This window comes from Calonectris borealis, chromosome 15, assembly GCF_964195595.1.
Source record: "Calonectris borealis chromosome 15, bCalBor7.hap1.2, whole genome shotgun sequence".
NCBI lineage: Eukaryota > Metazoa > Chordata > Aves > Procellariiformes > Procellariidae > Calonectris > Calonectris borealis.
This window is the reverse complement of record NC_134326.1, coordinates 12,175,743-12,194,021: the sequence shown is the minus strand read 5'-3', so window position 1 is coordinate 12,194,021 and position 18,279 is coordinate 12,175,743. Positions and strand designations below refer to the sequence as shown.

The 18,279-nt window shown below is 43.0% G+C and overlaps 1 protein-coding gene across 2 annotated transcripts in view; it reads right to left on the bottom strand.

Moving 5' to 3' along the window:
- GRIA1 (glutamate ionotropic receptor AMPA type subunit 1) overlaps window positions 1–18,279 on the bottom strand; it is a 127,729-nt gene that overhangs the window by 15,524 nt on the left and 93,926 nt on the right. For both annotated transcript variants that reach the window (XM_075164227.1, XM_075164229.1), the window contains exons 12-13: window positions 4,039–4,237; window positions 3,243–3,490 (exon numbers count right to left, since the gene is read on the bottom strand). In XM_075164227.1, the coding sequence (XP_075020328.1) occupies window positions 3,243–3,490; window positions 4,039–4,237 (447 nt within the window). The remainder of the gene's footprint in view (window positions 1–3,242; window positions 3,491–4,038; window positions 4,238–18,279) is intronic.

The following is an 18,279-nucleotide window of genomic DNA, read 5'->3' as shown; positions in this document are numbered from 1 at the left end:
TAACTTTGGTTGCCTTTAAAGCTAATGGAAACATATGAGTGTAGCTCCAGAAAGAATTTGTCACTAAGTAAATCATAATTATTTCTGTCTTCTAAAACAGAATACAGGTTAATTAGCACTCTGATGGCTGAACCATCTGCAAAAGATTAGTTAACTAATGAGCCAAAATACATCGCAGCTTCTATGTGGGTACAAGGTGTTAACAAAGTAAATGCATTGCAGTTTCCCTGAGCACAATATCAGCCATATGATATTTGGGCCATGTGCTAAGCGTTATGTGTTATCTTTCCTTGGAAGCTTCATTTCAGTTATTTGTCTCTCTCTTCAGCTCACGGGGAGTAAACAGAACAAGCCGTACTTCATCTTGAGAGAATTCTAATGAAAGACTGAGAGGTCTGGGGTCCTGAAGGGATGTAGGTTTTTAACAGGGAACATTTTGTGTTTATTCATAGACCCTAGGAAAACCGACCTTGTATTTTAGGGAACTTTGCTGTCAGGCTGGCTGCTATAAAGAACTTGCCCTCCCAGATCTCTATCTCAAAAACCTCCCTATTCCGTGAGTCCAGACTCATATGGGGTTTCTTGGGGTTTCTTTCCTCTGTTTTGGATAATTTGGCTTTTTGCCGCCTTTTTGATCACTTGTCCAACAGCGGAGAAGAGCTCCTGCCAGGTAAATGGATGGGTTTTGCAGCTGCATGACTACCTCATGTCAGACAGGATCACATCTTGAACTAGCTGGTGATGAAAGGTGTAATTTCCGCCCTCCCATCATTGCCCTTCTCAAGGGCAACTGAATTTTAACATCTGGAGGCCAAAAGATATTCAAAGCCAGATTCACCTAGGAGGAAGCAGCAAGCTCTTTCAGCAGCCCAAGAGACCTAACTGACGGCCTGGGAGGGATGTTTGCACCTGCTACAACGCATAGAATTATTTCTGGACTTTCAACCTTGTTTTCATTCATCTGTGGCAATATCCTGGCATTGTGTTCCCATGTAGAACCAAGAAAAACAATGGTGAAATCTCATTTAACATCTCTCTAGGATCCTTTCCTAATCAGCTATCTTAAATGCAGGAAAACTGGTCTAGCTACAAAAGGGGCAAGTTGCAGCAAAAATCAAAATGCAGCTCAGCTTCTAAAATACACCTAATCTAAGATAGGCCTGGCTCACGTGTAGCTCCAAACCTGGCTCAGAGCTTTTACTCTGTGGATGGAAGTGAGTGAAGATGAAGCCTCAATAAGAGACAGGCTGACCGTGCTATACAGATGCCTCATGAATGTCACCTTGCTGAGGGCAACCTCTCACATGCAGGACCCCAAGGGGAAAACAGACACTACACGATGACATAGGGAACTACTAAGATTAAAACAATTAAAACAACAGGAACAAAACAAACATGATGGGACAAAAAATGACAGCAACTGTTCCAAAGAAACACTGTTGGATGGAAAATCAAGCATTCCTCCTTTGCCATTAGGCCTGTAAGAAATTTGTTCTACATGCAGCTGGGATGAAAAAGAGGAAACAGAAAGAAATGTTAGGAATTTTTGGAATCATGCCTAGCAGAGGGATGTTTGGGGCTGCAAAATTAAAATGATCAATGCAATTTTCTTTTTTGTAATTTATTTTTCTTAGAAGTATGATAAATGGCTCCTTCACATGCCAACAATTGCAAGACAGATAGGATGTTCCTGTTTGTTTTTATAATACCAAAATTAGGATACAAGATTGATGTTTAAATAAATAAATAAATAGAATCAGCCCTGTATCCTAATTTCCATATTTCCAAGACAGAAAACAAACACTGGAGAGATTGCAACAGAAAACATCTCAAAGCTGTAAGAATATATCTACCTCCATTTGGAGGCCCCCAAGTCATTTCAGAGCCTGAACCACACTGGGTGCAATTGCCTTCTGGACCACCTGCACTCCATTCCTGAGCTTCTCTAAAGATACCTCCAGCAATTGCTGATATGGGAAGTGCTGAATCCAATTTGAGCTGACTTAATAGATCTAGTAATCAAAATCCTGGGGCCTCATCCACTACCAGTTGATATTTCTTCAATTGTTTGGGCTGGCTTTGCCTCAGAAGCTGTGTGACCAGACAAATACATCAGCAAATGCTCAGCTGGTTTCTAGTAATCCAGAGACCATGGATTAAATATCTCTGCTTTGGGTTATGTTAGCAAGCAAGTATAAGGCCACACACATGATTTTGGTAAAAATATTTTGATCAAAATATGTTTAATAAATAACTAAATGAGTTGGACCATTGATTAGATTACTTAAAGCTATGGCTTCTGAGGACTTAGTCCCACTAAAACCTTACAACTCATATTCCTCATGATTGTAATGTGAGGAACTTGCATGGCTGCTGCCGAAAGGAACCACACCTCTGGCGTGACTCCGATCACCATCCCAGTTTGCAGATTGTGATAATGCTGCTCTGAGCAGGTCCGTCTGCATGATGCACTTTGCAGGGGGGCAGCTCATGTCCAGGAGTATGGCTGTGTGCAGGGCCCAAGCTCTGCTACTAACTCAGATCTGGGTCTGTACTTTTTAAGGATTCTCCTTTTTAAAGGAAGGTCTCTGAAGATATTTCATATGACAGTAGGCAAAGGCATGTGACAGCTGCAGGTCTGGGCTCAGAAATGCAGGGTTTGTGCCCCTTTGGACTTGCCATAAATTTGGCACTTGCCAGGATCTGAATTGACTCAGCGAATGAAAATGCACACCTTTTGCAGGACTTTTTCAAAACTGGCTTCCCACCTCTCCCAAACAGCATTTCATTTTAGGAAACACCAAAATGCTTTCCTCATGAGAACTCCCTCTGCAAGCATGGATCCAAGCCAAGGTAATACCGTACTCTGCAAAGCTGTGCAGTTCACATGGCACAGGATGAGCGTCCCTTCCGGATAATGCTCTGTGAAACCAATGGTTACACCACAGCAGCCCCCCTGCCATCACCTAATACAGCAGACACATTCATAGCAAATGGATCAGCCAGGATCCAATGTTCCAAGTGCAGGGCTTGAATAATTAGATGCTCCCATTGCTGCTCAATGGGAGCTGGGCGTTTTACTTCCCTGCACATCACACTGAGTTTTCATATCCCTTTCCCTCCACCTTTCCCACCTCCACACCCCAAGCTTTTGTGATTAACGTGGCAATGGAGATTGAACTGTGTGCATACATTGATTTGCTAGGTGGTTTGGCAAAAGAAAGCAAATCCAAGCTACTTACCTCAGCGCAGACCCCTTTGGCGTTGCAATGCCATAGCCCTTGGAGTCCAAGTTACCTCCCACCTTCATGGTATCACAGGGCTTCCGCTGCTCGATGTACTCGTTCATCGTGGACTCCAAGAGGTAGGCATACTTCCCTTTCGACTTCCTCACACGGATCATCCCCTCTTCCGTCGTCCTCACAAAAACGGAGGGTTCGGCTGACTTCATGTATGTCCACATCTTCTCAAACACTGCTATTTTGGATCGCTACGTAGGACAGCAGAAACCCGACAGAAGCATTAACAGAGGTTTGGGTGCCAGCTGAGATTTCCAGCTTGGACTGAACACATACCCACATATCAGATGGCCAAGGAAGGCAAAAGGGGTAACGGGATGTTAATGAACCTCCTGCCATTTCTGCGTCAGGGCCCAGATCAGCCTCTGATTTCTGCCACATATTTGTGTACAGCAAGTGATTTTGTGGATCAAACCAAGGGCAAACCAAGCTGGAAATCAGGAGATGGTTTCTTTTGGAGCTGCTCAGAGTAGCTCCTCGGTAACATGGGGAAGGACACAGATATTCCATATTTGTGTTTACAGAATATCACATGTACTGGAGACACAGCCAGCCTTCTGAGCAGCACAGGGAAAACTGGATTTTTGCTGTTCGAAAGACAAGCTCATCAGATCCTAACACAGTAAAGGGAAGCAAGAGAAAAAAACCAGACCTGCGCTGAAGATGAGAGAGGATGGGCCTGGAGGACTTGTCAAACAAGGGGCTAATCAAAATGCTTGCATTAACGTTTCCTTTTTACCCTGAAAAATTCTTTAGTGGAGCCAGCTTCCAGGGTCCCATAGGCAATTTCTGTCTGCTTGGCCAAGTCCTCTGCACTCTCGATGGGAGAAACCATCCTTTCCACGGTGAGGAAGGCAGCCAGGTTAGCTGTGTAGGAGGATATGATGATCAAGGTGAAGAACCACCAGACACCACCAACTATGCGTCCGGAGAGAGACCTGGACACAGAGAGGAGAGTCAGACAGGAGGGGTGTGAAGGTCCAAAAGGTGCAGCTTGCTTTTTCAGGCCCATCATTTACCTGGGCATTTACCCAAAGTCATGTTCTCCAGCCACTTCCAGGGAAGACAAAGGTCTGTCTCAGTTCTCAATCTACTTTTCAAGGTATCAATCCAATTAGAGGGAGGATAAAAAATTCACAAAAAAAAGATCAGCAATAAATTGATTGAATTTGTTTTGATTTTCGATTTCTTTCAATGAATATAATAATATTAATAATAAGACACGGAGATAACTATGAGGAAGGTTTAGCTGGGCAGGGCAATGCCCATCCAAACAGTAGTTCTGGCGAGGTCTGTGTTGTGGCATGTACCCACAGCGGGAAGGAGCACCAGCATGGAGCCAGACCAGATATACAGACCAGCTGGGATCACTAGGCCAACTCCTCCATCACCTGAAGTTTAAAAATCCAAACTATGTTTTTCTATGAGACATATTGAAGCTCAGAGAGGAGCTACAACTTTAATGAATAATTTGCCTACTGACATTCTCTGTTTTGTATTCAGCAGATGGTTAGACAAGATGTTCATAATAATGCCTAAAATCTAGGTATTTTGCACTTGTTGCAATCAAATAGCCAATTATCTGTAACCATTGGATAGCTATAGAGGCAAATAAGTCAAGCAGGCATTAATTTATATTAAAATTTTTTCAAATAATTTTTAAGAGTGAAAAATAATTTGAGAGTGATGTCAGTATTCATTCATTCTGTCTAAATTATTTATATGCTCCTTCTCTAGATGCAGAGCACTGTCCCAGACAGAAGGTAACTTACAATGCTATTTTATAAAGCCAGACAGTCTGCCTAGGGAGGACCTGCCCATGAGAAAAAATGTTTATTTCTCCGTGGGGCACCATGTCTCAGCATTGCCTTTCTGCTGACCTGAGTCACTCCACAGAAACACAGTTTATTGGATGGTAACAGAGATATCCCAGTCCAGCTGGAACTGGACCAGCTTATGATAGTGCGTGTTATGCCATGTCCAGGTCTATGTGAAGCCTTGGGTCCAGCTGCTGTGGTTTACTGTGGTTTAACACAACTTTACAAACCAACCTGCATGCTCCATTGCTCCATTGAGGGAAGAAACCACACCCTGTTAATCACCAAAATTAGAGCTGGAAAGAGGCTAAACCCACATAGCCCACCAGCTGCACCCCTTCTAGGTTTCACTCTTGCAGTTTGTCCAGTCTGGTTTTAAACACTGCTGATGTGAGGGGAGCTGCTCCCGCAGACGTCACGTCATCTCCCTGGTTAGATCAACCCACCCTGAAATCTCTTTAGTCAAAACTCTTTGAGATCACTTCCCAACAGAAAGCAGGCATCGCGACTGAGCTCCCACACATGCAGCACACGGGGCAGAGCGGAAAGCACGTGTTTTAATATGTGGAAATAAGACCCATCCCACCACAGCGCTGTCAGCCCCGCAATCCTGGAGAATGATCACAACAGCTTTCACCCGTGGCTGAGAGAAATTGCAGGAAACATGACTACAAGGGATTACAGCGACAGAAAGGACAAGCGGTGTATTTTACAGATGTGACTGAAAGGATTTCTACGGTTAGAGATGTGTTGGGCTTTCCTCTGCACAGGGGCCTCATTTCGGAACAAAGCCTCTGCCCTCCCCTCTGGTTTCTTCGTCCATGGGCTCTTCTGAAACCGGGCAGCAAAGTCCATCTCACCACAAACCCAAGCTCCATGAATGACTTTGAAGGATCCACCTTTCAAGATCTTTCAGGGAAATCTACAGGACCCACCTCCAAGGTGATACTGTAGGGAGTTCACAAATTCTTTTCTTAATCATCCATATCTTAAAAGCAAGAAAGGTAGGACAAAGAAGATTTTTTCAGGTATGGTTTCCAACCATAAGCTATATGCTTGTTACCCTGCCCTGCAGTGTCTCGCACAAACCTCCTCCTTCGTTGGCAACTGCAGCAACATGGCTAAGCAGACTGATGCTCCCTCATCCCAGATTACTTTCTTTTTGTGCCTCCCCATCACTGCCAGCCAGAGAGGGGGATCAGAGGTTTGTTGTGGGCGTGCAGGATGCTGTGGGCAAGGCAGGCAGATGGGCACTGTTCTTCTACCCTATCTTTAACTCTCTAAGAGAGACATACTCACCAAACAAGCTCTGGAGATGAATAGGGACCTCCAGGGATGATTCACCCCATCTATCTCATGTTGGGAGGACGTCCCCCTGCAGACCTCCCTCTGTATTGAATTTTGAAGGAACTGGGATGACTAGGTTGGACTGAACAGCTAATTTTTAAGTAGCTAAAGTTAGTTGAGATAAATGTGACCGTCGTTCTTCCAATCTGCGGAGAATACTCAGCCTGCAGGACTATCAGTGCAAACGACTTTACCTTTTGTCTCATATTTGGAGAGCGATCGGAGAGGAGGCAGCTATGGATTCAGCTCACATGTCTTCAGATTGATGGGAAGAGGAAAAAAATACCTGTCTTTAATTAGTCTGGATGATGTGTGCTCAGGGAAGGAAGTGTTCAGAAAAGGCACAGAGGCATTAAACAAAAGTAACCGGATAATGTCAAATACAACAATCTCTGCTGATGAAGGCCACTTTGAGCTGGCAAAATTCATTTGCATGGCAAATAATCACATTCATCTCCAGCTGCAAATTATACAGCCTTTTCTTCCTGACGAAGCTGGGATATTTCTGCAACTTGTTTCAATCCCTTCAGCACCAGTCAGCCGGATTCCTGCCTCTAGACCCTCGACATCCTGGTGATATTCATTACTGGCTTATCCCACAGGGGCTGCCTGCTGTCAAATGCAGATGGCTTATGCTTCCCGGCTCTGCACCTGGCACTGACAGCATGAAAAAGGAACTATGGGATATTGAGACTTGGAGGTAACAAGGAGGGCTGGGGAAAGAGGGAGAGGGGGTTGTAGCTTCTTTCCCATGGGAGCCAGATGGGACAGGACGCACGTCTGTATCGTGCACCAGTCTCATCTGGGCTGTGTTTGCTGCTGGTGCTGGTCATTTCTCCTCATCACATGCGATACTGTGAGGAGGTGAGTGCTCGCTTTCATAGACAGTGGAGGAAAGAAGAGTAGATAAGCAGCTTGCTATGACTGCCAGCATGGCTAGGGCTCCACGTGTGTGATGTTTTGTTGCAGACATTGCTAATGGGCAATGTTTGCCCTAATTTCTAGATTGACTTGGAGCTAGAAGCTGTGAATCTAAACTGCTGTAAACACACAGCAGAGAAAACGCTCAGCGTACGGGCTCTACAGGTCATCGTCCTTTCACTCTGTGGTTGTGCAACATCTAACACAAGGGAGCACTGGCCAGTGATGAAGGCTCTTGGAGGCTAGTGCAATACAATAAAAAATGTAATAATAGTCATGATGAAACATCACACAAGCAGATGCAATCCCATGTGACATCCGTACAGCTCAACAGCAGCAAACACAGGTTAAACAGGACAAGTTGGGTTTCTCTGGATAACCATATTGCCTATTTAGATTTTGAGCAAATGCCTGTCACTGCTTACCAGAAGCAAGTGGTTGGAAAGACAATATCCATTACGATCTCGTTCTGTTACTTCTGTAGACCAAGCAGGAAAGCATCATGGGACACATTTGCAAAAATGTCTTTGTAATTTAGGAGATAATGTCCCATTTCTAGAAGTGACTTCAATACTTGGGAGGTAAAAGCCTGGTCGAAAGCCAGTGGGACTTGGAGTTATGTTTATGCTCTAGTAAAAGCAGTCACGGAGGAGTAGGTATACCGTGTACTTTTAAGTCACTTTGAGGTTTTGAAAATCTCACTCCACAGTAGATAACAGAAAATGACCTTCCACTTGACTAACAAATGTTCTGCAGCTTGAGCCCTAGCAAAGTTCATTTCTCTTCACTAATAGGCTGTATGGGGCTTAAATCCTCTTGCATTGAGAATTTACGTGTCCCCATACCCATTCAAGCATAACGTGAAGGCAATCAGCTCTCTGCTGTGTGGAAACGAGTTAGTGACTCAGTCTTCTGCAGGGCTAAGGTGAGATGGAGCACACTGGTTAGCACTTTAAAGATATGCTAAGGTTCAGATGTTTGGATTTGTCTATTTGACCTCTGGATTTATTTACATTCATTGTCATAGTAATACGTGCAAATAGCAGGATCTAAAAAAAATCAGAATAAAATAAGCAAGGATAACAGTGAAAGAAGCTTTAATGAATGGCTAATTCTGGGATGCAGAAAGGGATGAAATAGCTAGATAGACTAGATTGCACATTTTTCAATCTATATTATTCCTCCTACACCTACACTCTTCTTTCTTACACAATCCAAATTAAGATCTCTTCATTTCTTCTTCTAGCTGTGCCTGTGCTGGCTATAATCACCTCTCCAATCCTCTCCCTGACTTGTGGTCCTGCCTGCCCCCCACAGAACAGTAGCAAGAACGAGGCACTCCTTTCCAACATTACCCTTGCAGGAGTAAATAGTAAATACTCTGCCCTCAATATCCGCGGTGCACAATCTACTTAAAATTAAAGCTGGCTGGGAACCAGAATTTCAGCACCGTGGAAAATTCTGAAATTGTAAATGAAACCTTAATATTCTGAATTGGAATGAAAAGATAACGGTCGCAAATGTCTTCTAAAAGTAGCGTTCTGAAAATGGTTGGTTTGGGTCCATCCAAGCTTTGCATTTTTCTATTATTTAATGTTTCATTTCTGAAAGGCTAAAAGGTATAATTTTAACATGGTAAACAATTTTGTTTCTGCTTTTTCATTACAAATAATTTTCTTTCAGCTTTTATAATACATTAAACCCTTACCTACCACATGTATAATTTAAAAGATAATTCTGGAATGTGCTATTTTATATCTGTCTAATGGAAAAATTGCAAATGACCAAGCTGAAATTAATAATTTTGATTTTCTCACTCAGATGACTTTTTTTTTTACCTTCTCTTGCAAAAGCAATTGCATTTTGCCAGTAGAAAACAGAAAAGAATTGTAAGTTCCCTTTGTTCCCATGAAGTGATTTTTTTAATGTTCTAGCCTTAGCATTGATGGATTCTTCACAGACAAAAGAAAATCATGCAGCTATAATCCTTATTTCTTAAAACAAAATGCAATCCTTGATCAAACAATTTGCTCTTTGATCTTATCCCTTACGGAAGGTAGGAGAAGCTGACAGGAGTTTGCCTCTGCTTTGCCATCTTATTAGAAGAGCATCATACATTTTTGCGAAAAACATTAACACGATCATCAGAAAATATACAAAGGAAACCTCATTGGAAAAATGTTCAAGCAGCAGCTCAGTTCTCTCCCACTTCTCCCTTCCCCCTCCCCAAATCCATCTCTTATGGAGAATTACACCTAAACTGACAGTGTTTTAATTAGAAGCGCAAATCTCGGATTCTAAAGCCATAGTTGCTTTGGGAGGATTTCCCAGATCTGCTGTTAAATTCAATTCTAATAAAGGCTCACTTAGTCAACTGACATATTTGTCACTGAATTAATTTATGCAAAACTGTTGAAAGAAAAGCTCATATATGCTTGTTCTACTGGTTGTAGGTCAAATCCACTTTTGGTCTTCTACCCACACAGATTCTCTGATCTCTGACCCTGCTCTGCCAATTTGATACTGACTCTAGATAATTTCATGGGTCTATCTGAAGGTTGACTTGGTAGTGGATTAGTTGCAAACATTTTGCTCCAGTTTTGCTCTTATTTTAAACAAATTTTCAACATTGAACTCTGTCAATATAAATAAGCTTTCCTTTTTCTGTGTGTCACAGACCATCTGACAAGACTAGTCTCACCATTTTATCTCCGACCCTGACATGAACCCCGGATTTGCTTGAAAAGTATGTGAATAGTCATAGATAGAGGAACAAACTTAGCGTGGGGTTGTGGAGCTGGGAGCAGCTCTGGGTGCTCCATCCATCACGCACACGCTGCAAAGCTCTTATCCTCTTATGTTCCGCTATGCCACGGATAGTTTTGAATGAACTACCAATGATTTGTCATGAAATTGGAGTGATTATAATGCATATTTCTCTGTCAATGTTGTATTATTAATTTTCTTGCTATAATTAGTTTGCATTTACTTATTATTTACTTATTATTGAATCCTACTTCCTGGTACAACAGTCTGGAGTCCTGGCTGCAGTGCTGGGCTTTAACATGGAGTGTCAAGAGAGCCCTTACAAACACAGAAGTAAGAATGTTTTCTATTGATATTCTCATTTACTTCTCCCAGTGGTACAAATTCCTTCTTCTGCTCCCCTCACAACTTTTCCACAGAGGTAACAGCTGCATGTTTTGATTCCCTGTGGGTAACATTAACCAGTGAGACAGGGTAAGAAAGCTGAGGGTGTGCAGGTACTGGGAGTCCCGTGCTGTCTCTCTCCTGCTTTTCCTTTTCTAATTTTTGTTTCAAAAAAAAGAAGGAAAAAATTTGAGAGCTTCTTAACTTTTGTATATGGGCTGGAGATCTGCTCTTTCTCATGTTTTCAGGCAAACCATGCCAGCTTATCCGACCCCCAAAGCCAACACGCCGGAAGGAGGCAATATGAATTGCAGAATCCCAGTAGAAGTCCTTTTACGAAGGGGCGTTGGGGTCACTTGCTGAGTAAATATTGCAACGACTGAACATATTGTCTGCAAATATGCAGAATCTCATAGATTCAATGGGAGGATGTATATCTGTGAGGCTTTAATTATAAGTCATAGTTTATTTACTATTTCTTTCTGCCTAAGCTAATGGCCTTGGACAGCAGTATATGGTCCCTCTCCTACCATTTCATCTCTTCTTTTGCAGAATATGTTGGCACTTTTTTCTTCAATTTCCCTTTAAGGGGCAAAACCTCTTTCTAAAATGAGTTTTCCTGCTTAGTCAGAAATGCATCATGCCACTTGCGGTTCTCTAGTCATTGGAGCTTGGATTGCTGCAGTGCTAAGTATAAGCATGACTACATGGAGCAGCTACGTGCTGTTTTCAAGACATTCACTTAGCATTTTGACAGACAAGAGGTACCTAACGGCCTAACCAGAGGACTAGCATCCAGAAGCTCTTTTTTTTGTTCCTTGGGAAGCCCTGCCACTTTATGGGATCCACGGTAGCTTACTTCATCTCCCTATTTCAGTTCCCAGCTGTGGGAGAAGAGGATGAATCACATTTATGAATTTCACCTAGGTGGGTGGCCTGAAGCATTGGTCACCAGAAGGAATTTACCTCTGAGCTGCTTCTTTGCTCACTTCCCCTTCCTGAGAGACTCAACCCCAGCAGGCAGAGGCACCATCAAATGGGCCCAGCTATGCAGGGGGTAATTTATGGACTCAATAGCTGTCTGCATGTTGTGCCCTCCTGTGGTCTTCAATGGCCACAAAATGCAGCCTGCTGACACGCAATCAACTCAACTCACCTGCTCAACTAATGAGGTATGGTGTTGGAAGCACTAGATGCCAAGCAAGCACTGACTGATGGGGGCAACCAGCCCTCCTCAACTTGAGCAGGACCCATGTACCACCCGTGGTATAAAACCACTCCTACAGAGCAGAACTGCAGAGCTGAGGTATGCCCTTCACTTGAGGGAGCCACTGTCCCTGAGGAGTCAGAACTGACTGCTGAGATGAGATGCTTATCCCTAGAAGTGCAGGATAATACACCCAACTTTTCCAGGGGACTGCTAAAAAAAAAACATTGTAAAGAAAGGGCTAGGGTAGAGGGTGGAACCGTAAGAAAAAATAAGAATGTGGTTGAAAGGCAGAACAGATAGATCCAAAGAAACACACTGCCATCCTCTTAAGTACAGGCACAGTACCTTCTCCATGTTGCAAACCGGGGTAGTTTAGACTAGACCAGATTATTTTCAGCTGGAAGGGACCTACAATGATTATCTAGTCCAACTGCCTGACCAATTCAGAGCTGACCAAGTTAAAGCATGTAAGGGACGAGTATTTAGATAGAGGTTTGCTGAGAAACACATGGTCACTTCGGGCTGCTCGGCAGCTCTGGTGAAAGGCAAAGTCATCCCTCTTCTGCAGTTTTGCCAGCTTTTGCTACAAGGAAAAAACCAGCTCTTGTCATGCCTTTGAGCAAAAAAAATTGCTGTAAAAAAGGCTCTTCACGTATTTTTCTCACTTTAGTGACATTTTCTTGCTTTGCTGAGAAAAACTCACAAGGTGACAAGCACAAAATTTTGTCAGAAGCACTCGCTGGAACACCCCAGGGGATTCATTACTCAGGAACTTCCTCAACCTCAGGTGGCCCCAAATTTAACAGCACTCATCCTTCTTTTTAAACAACAGCCTATTGTGCTAATGTCCTTTGCTGTGTTTCATAGATTTCATATGCTAGATTTCGTATGCTCTCCCTCAGTCTCTTCTTCAAAGTCTGCTTGATGAAAAAGCTTTTTTTACCCTAGAGATTTAATATAGTTTGGATTATATGCTACCAGTTCTTCATTTTTCCAAGATCATCTTTAGCCATCTACATGTGCTCACAATTTAGAGCTCCATTTCTAAGACTTCTGGGCAATATTACAACAACCTAGTTCAGACTTCTTCCAGGGTGCCTTGCCTTCGTTCTTTTTGGTCTGTTTTTTTTGTCTGCCTTTTGTTAGATTTCCCAATATGATGAGAGAAAGGCCTTTTCTGGGAGGAGAGTATTTTCTGCACTGGAAGATTTTCACTCTGAGCAATATTCCCAAATATTCCCTTCCTTTTCTCTCTCATTTCTAATCTAAAATGTGATCTCTCACCAAGACTGTACAAGTTACATTTTCTCTATTTTCACTTTTGAGCCTTTCTTTTTTCTACAAGGGCATACTGTATCCCTTGTAGAAGTGGTGAGAAATGAGTCTGGTCTCCCCAGCCAGTGTTCTTTAGAAGAGCTTTATGTGCACAGGAGTGCCTGTCTTTTAACATTAAAACTCCCAAACTGTGAAGGGAACACATGTTCAGTGTTTCTGCTGCCCCTATTTCACCTGCTAAGATCCATTTAGTGATTTTTTTTATTATTATTTTTGAAGGCTTTGAAAGCACTGCTGAGATGAAAAGCTGCCCCTCCCTCTGTTTGCCACTCTGCAGCCTGAGATCTTGCTTCTTACTGAGAGCTTCAAGAAATGAGAGACGAGAAAATTCCTCCTACAGGAGAGCATCCCGTGTGCTTGACTCCTGCAGCTGGGCCCTTGTGTTACCCCTCTTCACATCTCGCACCTATCTAGAGTGTACGGGTACTTATTTTTACTGCTTTTCCCTTTCACCATATGAGGACTGATCTTCTCCCCTCTTCCTTTCTACTCCTCTGTTCACGCATTTGACTCCTATTACTTCTCATCAGACTGTGTTGGGAGAATTCATTAGTGTATATAACATGCTTTGAAGTTGTCCAAATAACGGTGATGTAACACTTTTGCACTTCTACGGGCTCTTTTATCTGAAGATCAAAGTAGTAAGTTATGACTACCATGATTGGATTATTGCTGCTTAGCCTTTGGATCTAAGGGTAAGCAGCAACTCTTCTGGGTAGGCATTAATCAGAATTACTGGATGATTTTATTAAATAGATGGAATGCCATAAAGTATGCTACTGCTTAAAGAAAGGGGTGCGTGCACGAGCTGTATGACCTTTCCTACCATTTGATGATATGAATCAGGTGGCCCCTAGCTGTCACTTGGCTCTTTTGATCCAAGTGAAAATGGAACGGAGACCAAGACTCCATCAGGGAGGACTTCAGAGGTGACTCCACGCTCTGCCTCTTCCAGTTCCAGACTCTGTCCAAGCACAGCAAGGCTTTTGCCCCTATTTCTTAGCATGACTCACATTTTGCTTTTCCCAATTACTCAGCTTCATCAAGCCTTTCACAATGAGCAACCTAGCCCCTCTGTCATATTTCAATAAATTTGTCTTCGCCTGCTCACCATTTTGGGGTGTTACGATGGACATTGCTCACTGTATGTAAGCATTCCCAAACTTGTGAAAAGGGGGTATGGTGCTTTCCCAGTTACCAGGACAAATAGTTGGGATGAAATCTGGGACAAAAGCAGAATAGGTACAATAAATCCCAAACTCCGGTGGAATAAGAGAAGTACTCTGAGCCTCCCAGTGGAAGACCGTGAGGTTTTGGCCAGCTCTGGGGATTAAATCAGCAAAGAGCAGCTGTGGATGCTCTGTGTGTTGTAAGCCAGAACAATTTGAATTGAAGAATGCAATGCTTATTTGACTGTGTATCCAGACAGTGTGCACATGATATCTTAGTGCTGATAAAAGTGATGTACAGCATATGGAAGAGTTATTTAAGCAGGGCTTCCCTGTGAAAACATGCTCAGGGTTTCCCATCTTAGCTACAATATTTTTCTGGAGTGCCAACGCTGAAGCAGTGTGTGACAGGCGGCCTTGCAGAGGACACCACTTCAGGGAGATGGAGGTCATTCAGCTCCTCACAACACTTACTCTTTGACAAAAACACTTGGCAACCGACCTAGCTATTAGGAAGACACAACCATGCACAGTCCTGACTGCAGCCTGGAGGATGTCAGACCCCAGCTGAGCCGACTGCTTGGGGATAACAGGTTATCAGGAGAGGAGAAAATGAAAAGAAAAAGTGTGTTTCTCTTACTGACTGAAAACTGGCAAGTCGGAGTACAGCGTAATAGGAGTCCCTGGAGCCTCAGAGGGTCCTGCCAGAGCCATGGAGAAGGCTATCAATCTAGAGGCACCCCTATAAATCTTAGTGCCACTCACAATCCCGAGCCGGCGCACAGCACTAGAAACACAAGCAGCACATGCCATTTCCACATCACGGATGTCCTAATAAAACTTCCCAATAGATTAAAAAACTAGGCAATGCATTTTTCCCCCTGCTATTTTTAACTCTGTTTTCAATCAAAACTATGAGAAACATTTATTTAGTCCTGAAGAAAGAGATAGCAAATATATTTTTAGCTTAATAAATCTGCTTTTGGATCAAGTGTTTGACTTCTTATTTTAAACACAGCTGGTAGAATGATTAGTAAATCTGTCACTCAAGGGGGGACTTTCAGCAAATTTCTTGCTGTCCCCCAGCAACCTCAATGGTAAAGGCCTGAAGTCAGAGCTGTGGAAGAGTGACTAGATGTGCCTGATGGGGAAACCATCCTGAGGAAGTGGCCTACAGGTCAGTGAGGGAAACATTCATTACCTCTGCAGCATTTAGAAATTTTCACGTAGCAGAGTGTAGAAATCCAAAAGATTCATTTTTCCTTTACAGATGAAATTGCATTTTTCCAACAACATTCTCTCAGTTAGTTATTTCCTTCCTCTGAGTCCTCTGTATCCTTCAGCATTCTTCCAAATGAAAAAGAGGATAGCAAGGATGACTATTTTAAAAGAATTTCCATTTTCCCCTGGCTGCCACATTTTGGTTGCCATGGAAGTGCACAAGCTCCAAAGGGGACTGTTAGATATTGTTCAATTTGTCAAGCTGCTCCGCTGGTGAGTCACTTTCCCTGGTTAAGTGCGTTTCAGAAATAAGTGTGGTCATCAGTTCTGGTGATTTACAAGTACTGCTGTTACCCTGTGACCTGAATTTCCTCTCCCTGGACATAATTAACTCTGCCAGGTAGAGATAATTGCAAAATCATTTGGTACACTTTTAAAAGGAAAGAAGACTTTTCCAGAAGTTGAAATCCTAATTTTTTACTTTTATTCTTAAAGACCAACCTCAGCCCACCAGTTCAAACAACCTGCCGAAAATAAATGGTCCTGAGCTTTGTCCCCATGAACAAGCCTTCAAGGCTCCAGGATTCAACCCTCACTGAAGCAGGAGTAGCAGGGATGCTGAACCACCCTTGCTCCCAGGCTGGTTTGGCTTCCTTCTCCTCCAGGGCAGCCCCAGCATGAGCTGCAGGTTGCATGTGCTCCCCAAGGAAACGACAAACTGCTGCTTCCTTCATTGCAAAAATATGCCCTTTGCCTCGAGACTGCACAGTGAATCCAACTGGCGGTCAGCAACCTGGTCTGTAGGAGCAAGAACACTGTCTCCATGTCCCCAGAAGGCTTTAGCAAGCCCTGCCGGCGAGCTCCACACCATCACCCCTAGACCTTCCTGTGAAAACAGTGCGAGGGGGGAAAAAAAAATATGTACAAATCTTTTCTCATTGCTTGTGAGACTCGTGCCTTGGGAGAGCTTGCACAGCTCTCCAGTGACTCTCCAGGACAAGTTAAGGTTTAAGGTTATAATGGGTACTGCAAGGACAGCACCAGAACTGTGCATCAGGCCAAAAAGACAGGCAGATGCTTGGAGTGTCAGAGAAGACGCCTACTGAAATCAAGAAGAGTTGCCAAATGAACACCGAAGCTTAGCTTTCATTTCAGGAAGGAATTAAAATCCTTCTAATTGCTAAATGCAGCTGATTCCAATTTCCCTAATACTAAATTTTTAGCAAAATAAGTAAGTACCCTGCAAATGTAAGTTAAAGGACAGAACAGAAATAATTTCCCTGAAACAACTGAAATAGAACCTCTCACTAAAAAGAAGAAAATTTTTGTCCTAACAAATTTATGATTTAGATCTCGTCTAAAACTGGATAAAATCTTTCAGTACTAGGAACAGCTTGACGAAACTTAAAAGTGCTGCTATTTTTCAAAATTTCTAGAAGCTGGTTTAGGAAAAAAACCCTCAACAATTGTGGAGCAATTTTGCTGTTATTTCCACCTGCTCTATGGCTGAAGTCTCCTGTGATTTTTTCAATTGATCTAAAAAGAAATGTAAATAAACAGGGAAAATAGCAGAAGAAAATGTTCAGCATTAATTACAGGTACATAATATATACCATACTTGCTCTTCCACAGACAAACCGCTATGATTGAATGCAACAGAAAGCCTGCAAAGGAGTGCAGTGAAATACAAGCCCAGCTACACACTATATAGATCAGCCAGAGCACACTGTTTCCATGTCTCTAAAAACAAATAACGATGTCCACAAGATGCCTATAAATAATAGATTGTATCTATTGACTGGATAGCAGCCAGCATTTTTATCTCTCCTTCCCACCTCAGAGTGCATTCATTCATCATCTCTGCGAGCAAACCTCCCTAAGCAGCACGTTCCCCCCAGCCGGGGGGTCACTGCTCGGCACGTGCCGCTGCACCTGCTCTGGCTCCAGGTCTGGACTCTGCAGGCAAGTTAAGACCCATTTAACTCTTTATCCCAAGCCAGCTGAAGGGTGAATTGCGTCTTGCGCCATGTCTCCTTGCATGCAGTAAACACCCACTTTAGGGCGTCTTTAGGGCACACTGGTATGGCCCAACCACCTCCCAGCAGTGCTCTCTTACGGCACCTTGCACAGACCAGCCGGCACAGAAACTCTTCCTGCTGATGCATCCCTGCTGATGCGCTCGAAACGTCCCCTCTCAAGTCTGGCTCTCTCCCAGACCCAGGCTGTGATCAAAGCCGCATTCACCGTTTCACTTCCAGCACAGGCTGACCAGGGCATATCCAGCTCTGTTCTCAATCATGCAGATTATAATAAGCAATTTCAAGCTGTGTTGTCCAGGTATCGTGACATAATATCCTATCATGTCATGATATGACTATACATTTCCCTTGTACTTATGGTATGTTTTGATCTGAATCCAAAATACATGTTTTGTTTCCACAGCACAGTATAAAGAGAGCCCCCATGAAGCTGCGTTTATTTTTGAAGATCTCTGTTTAATCAGGCCACACAGAATGGCGGCATTTACTGGGTGATACTGTGTGATATTTATCCTCCTGTCAGACTTCAGTGGGGACAAGACTCCTATAGTCACTCAGCTGAGAGAAACTGTGTATATTCTATCTCATAGTATATTCTATCTTACGGTATCTTCACAGAAAGAATAAATGCCTTCCTGGAAGATATATTTTAGCCAAATGTATTTAATTTTAGTCAAACATAAGTTTTCTGAGTCACACGAAGAGTAACTGGATTAAATTTAATAGTCTCCAATATACAGGAAGTCTCTTTTGGGCTCAAACCGTATGAAG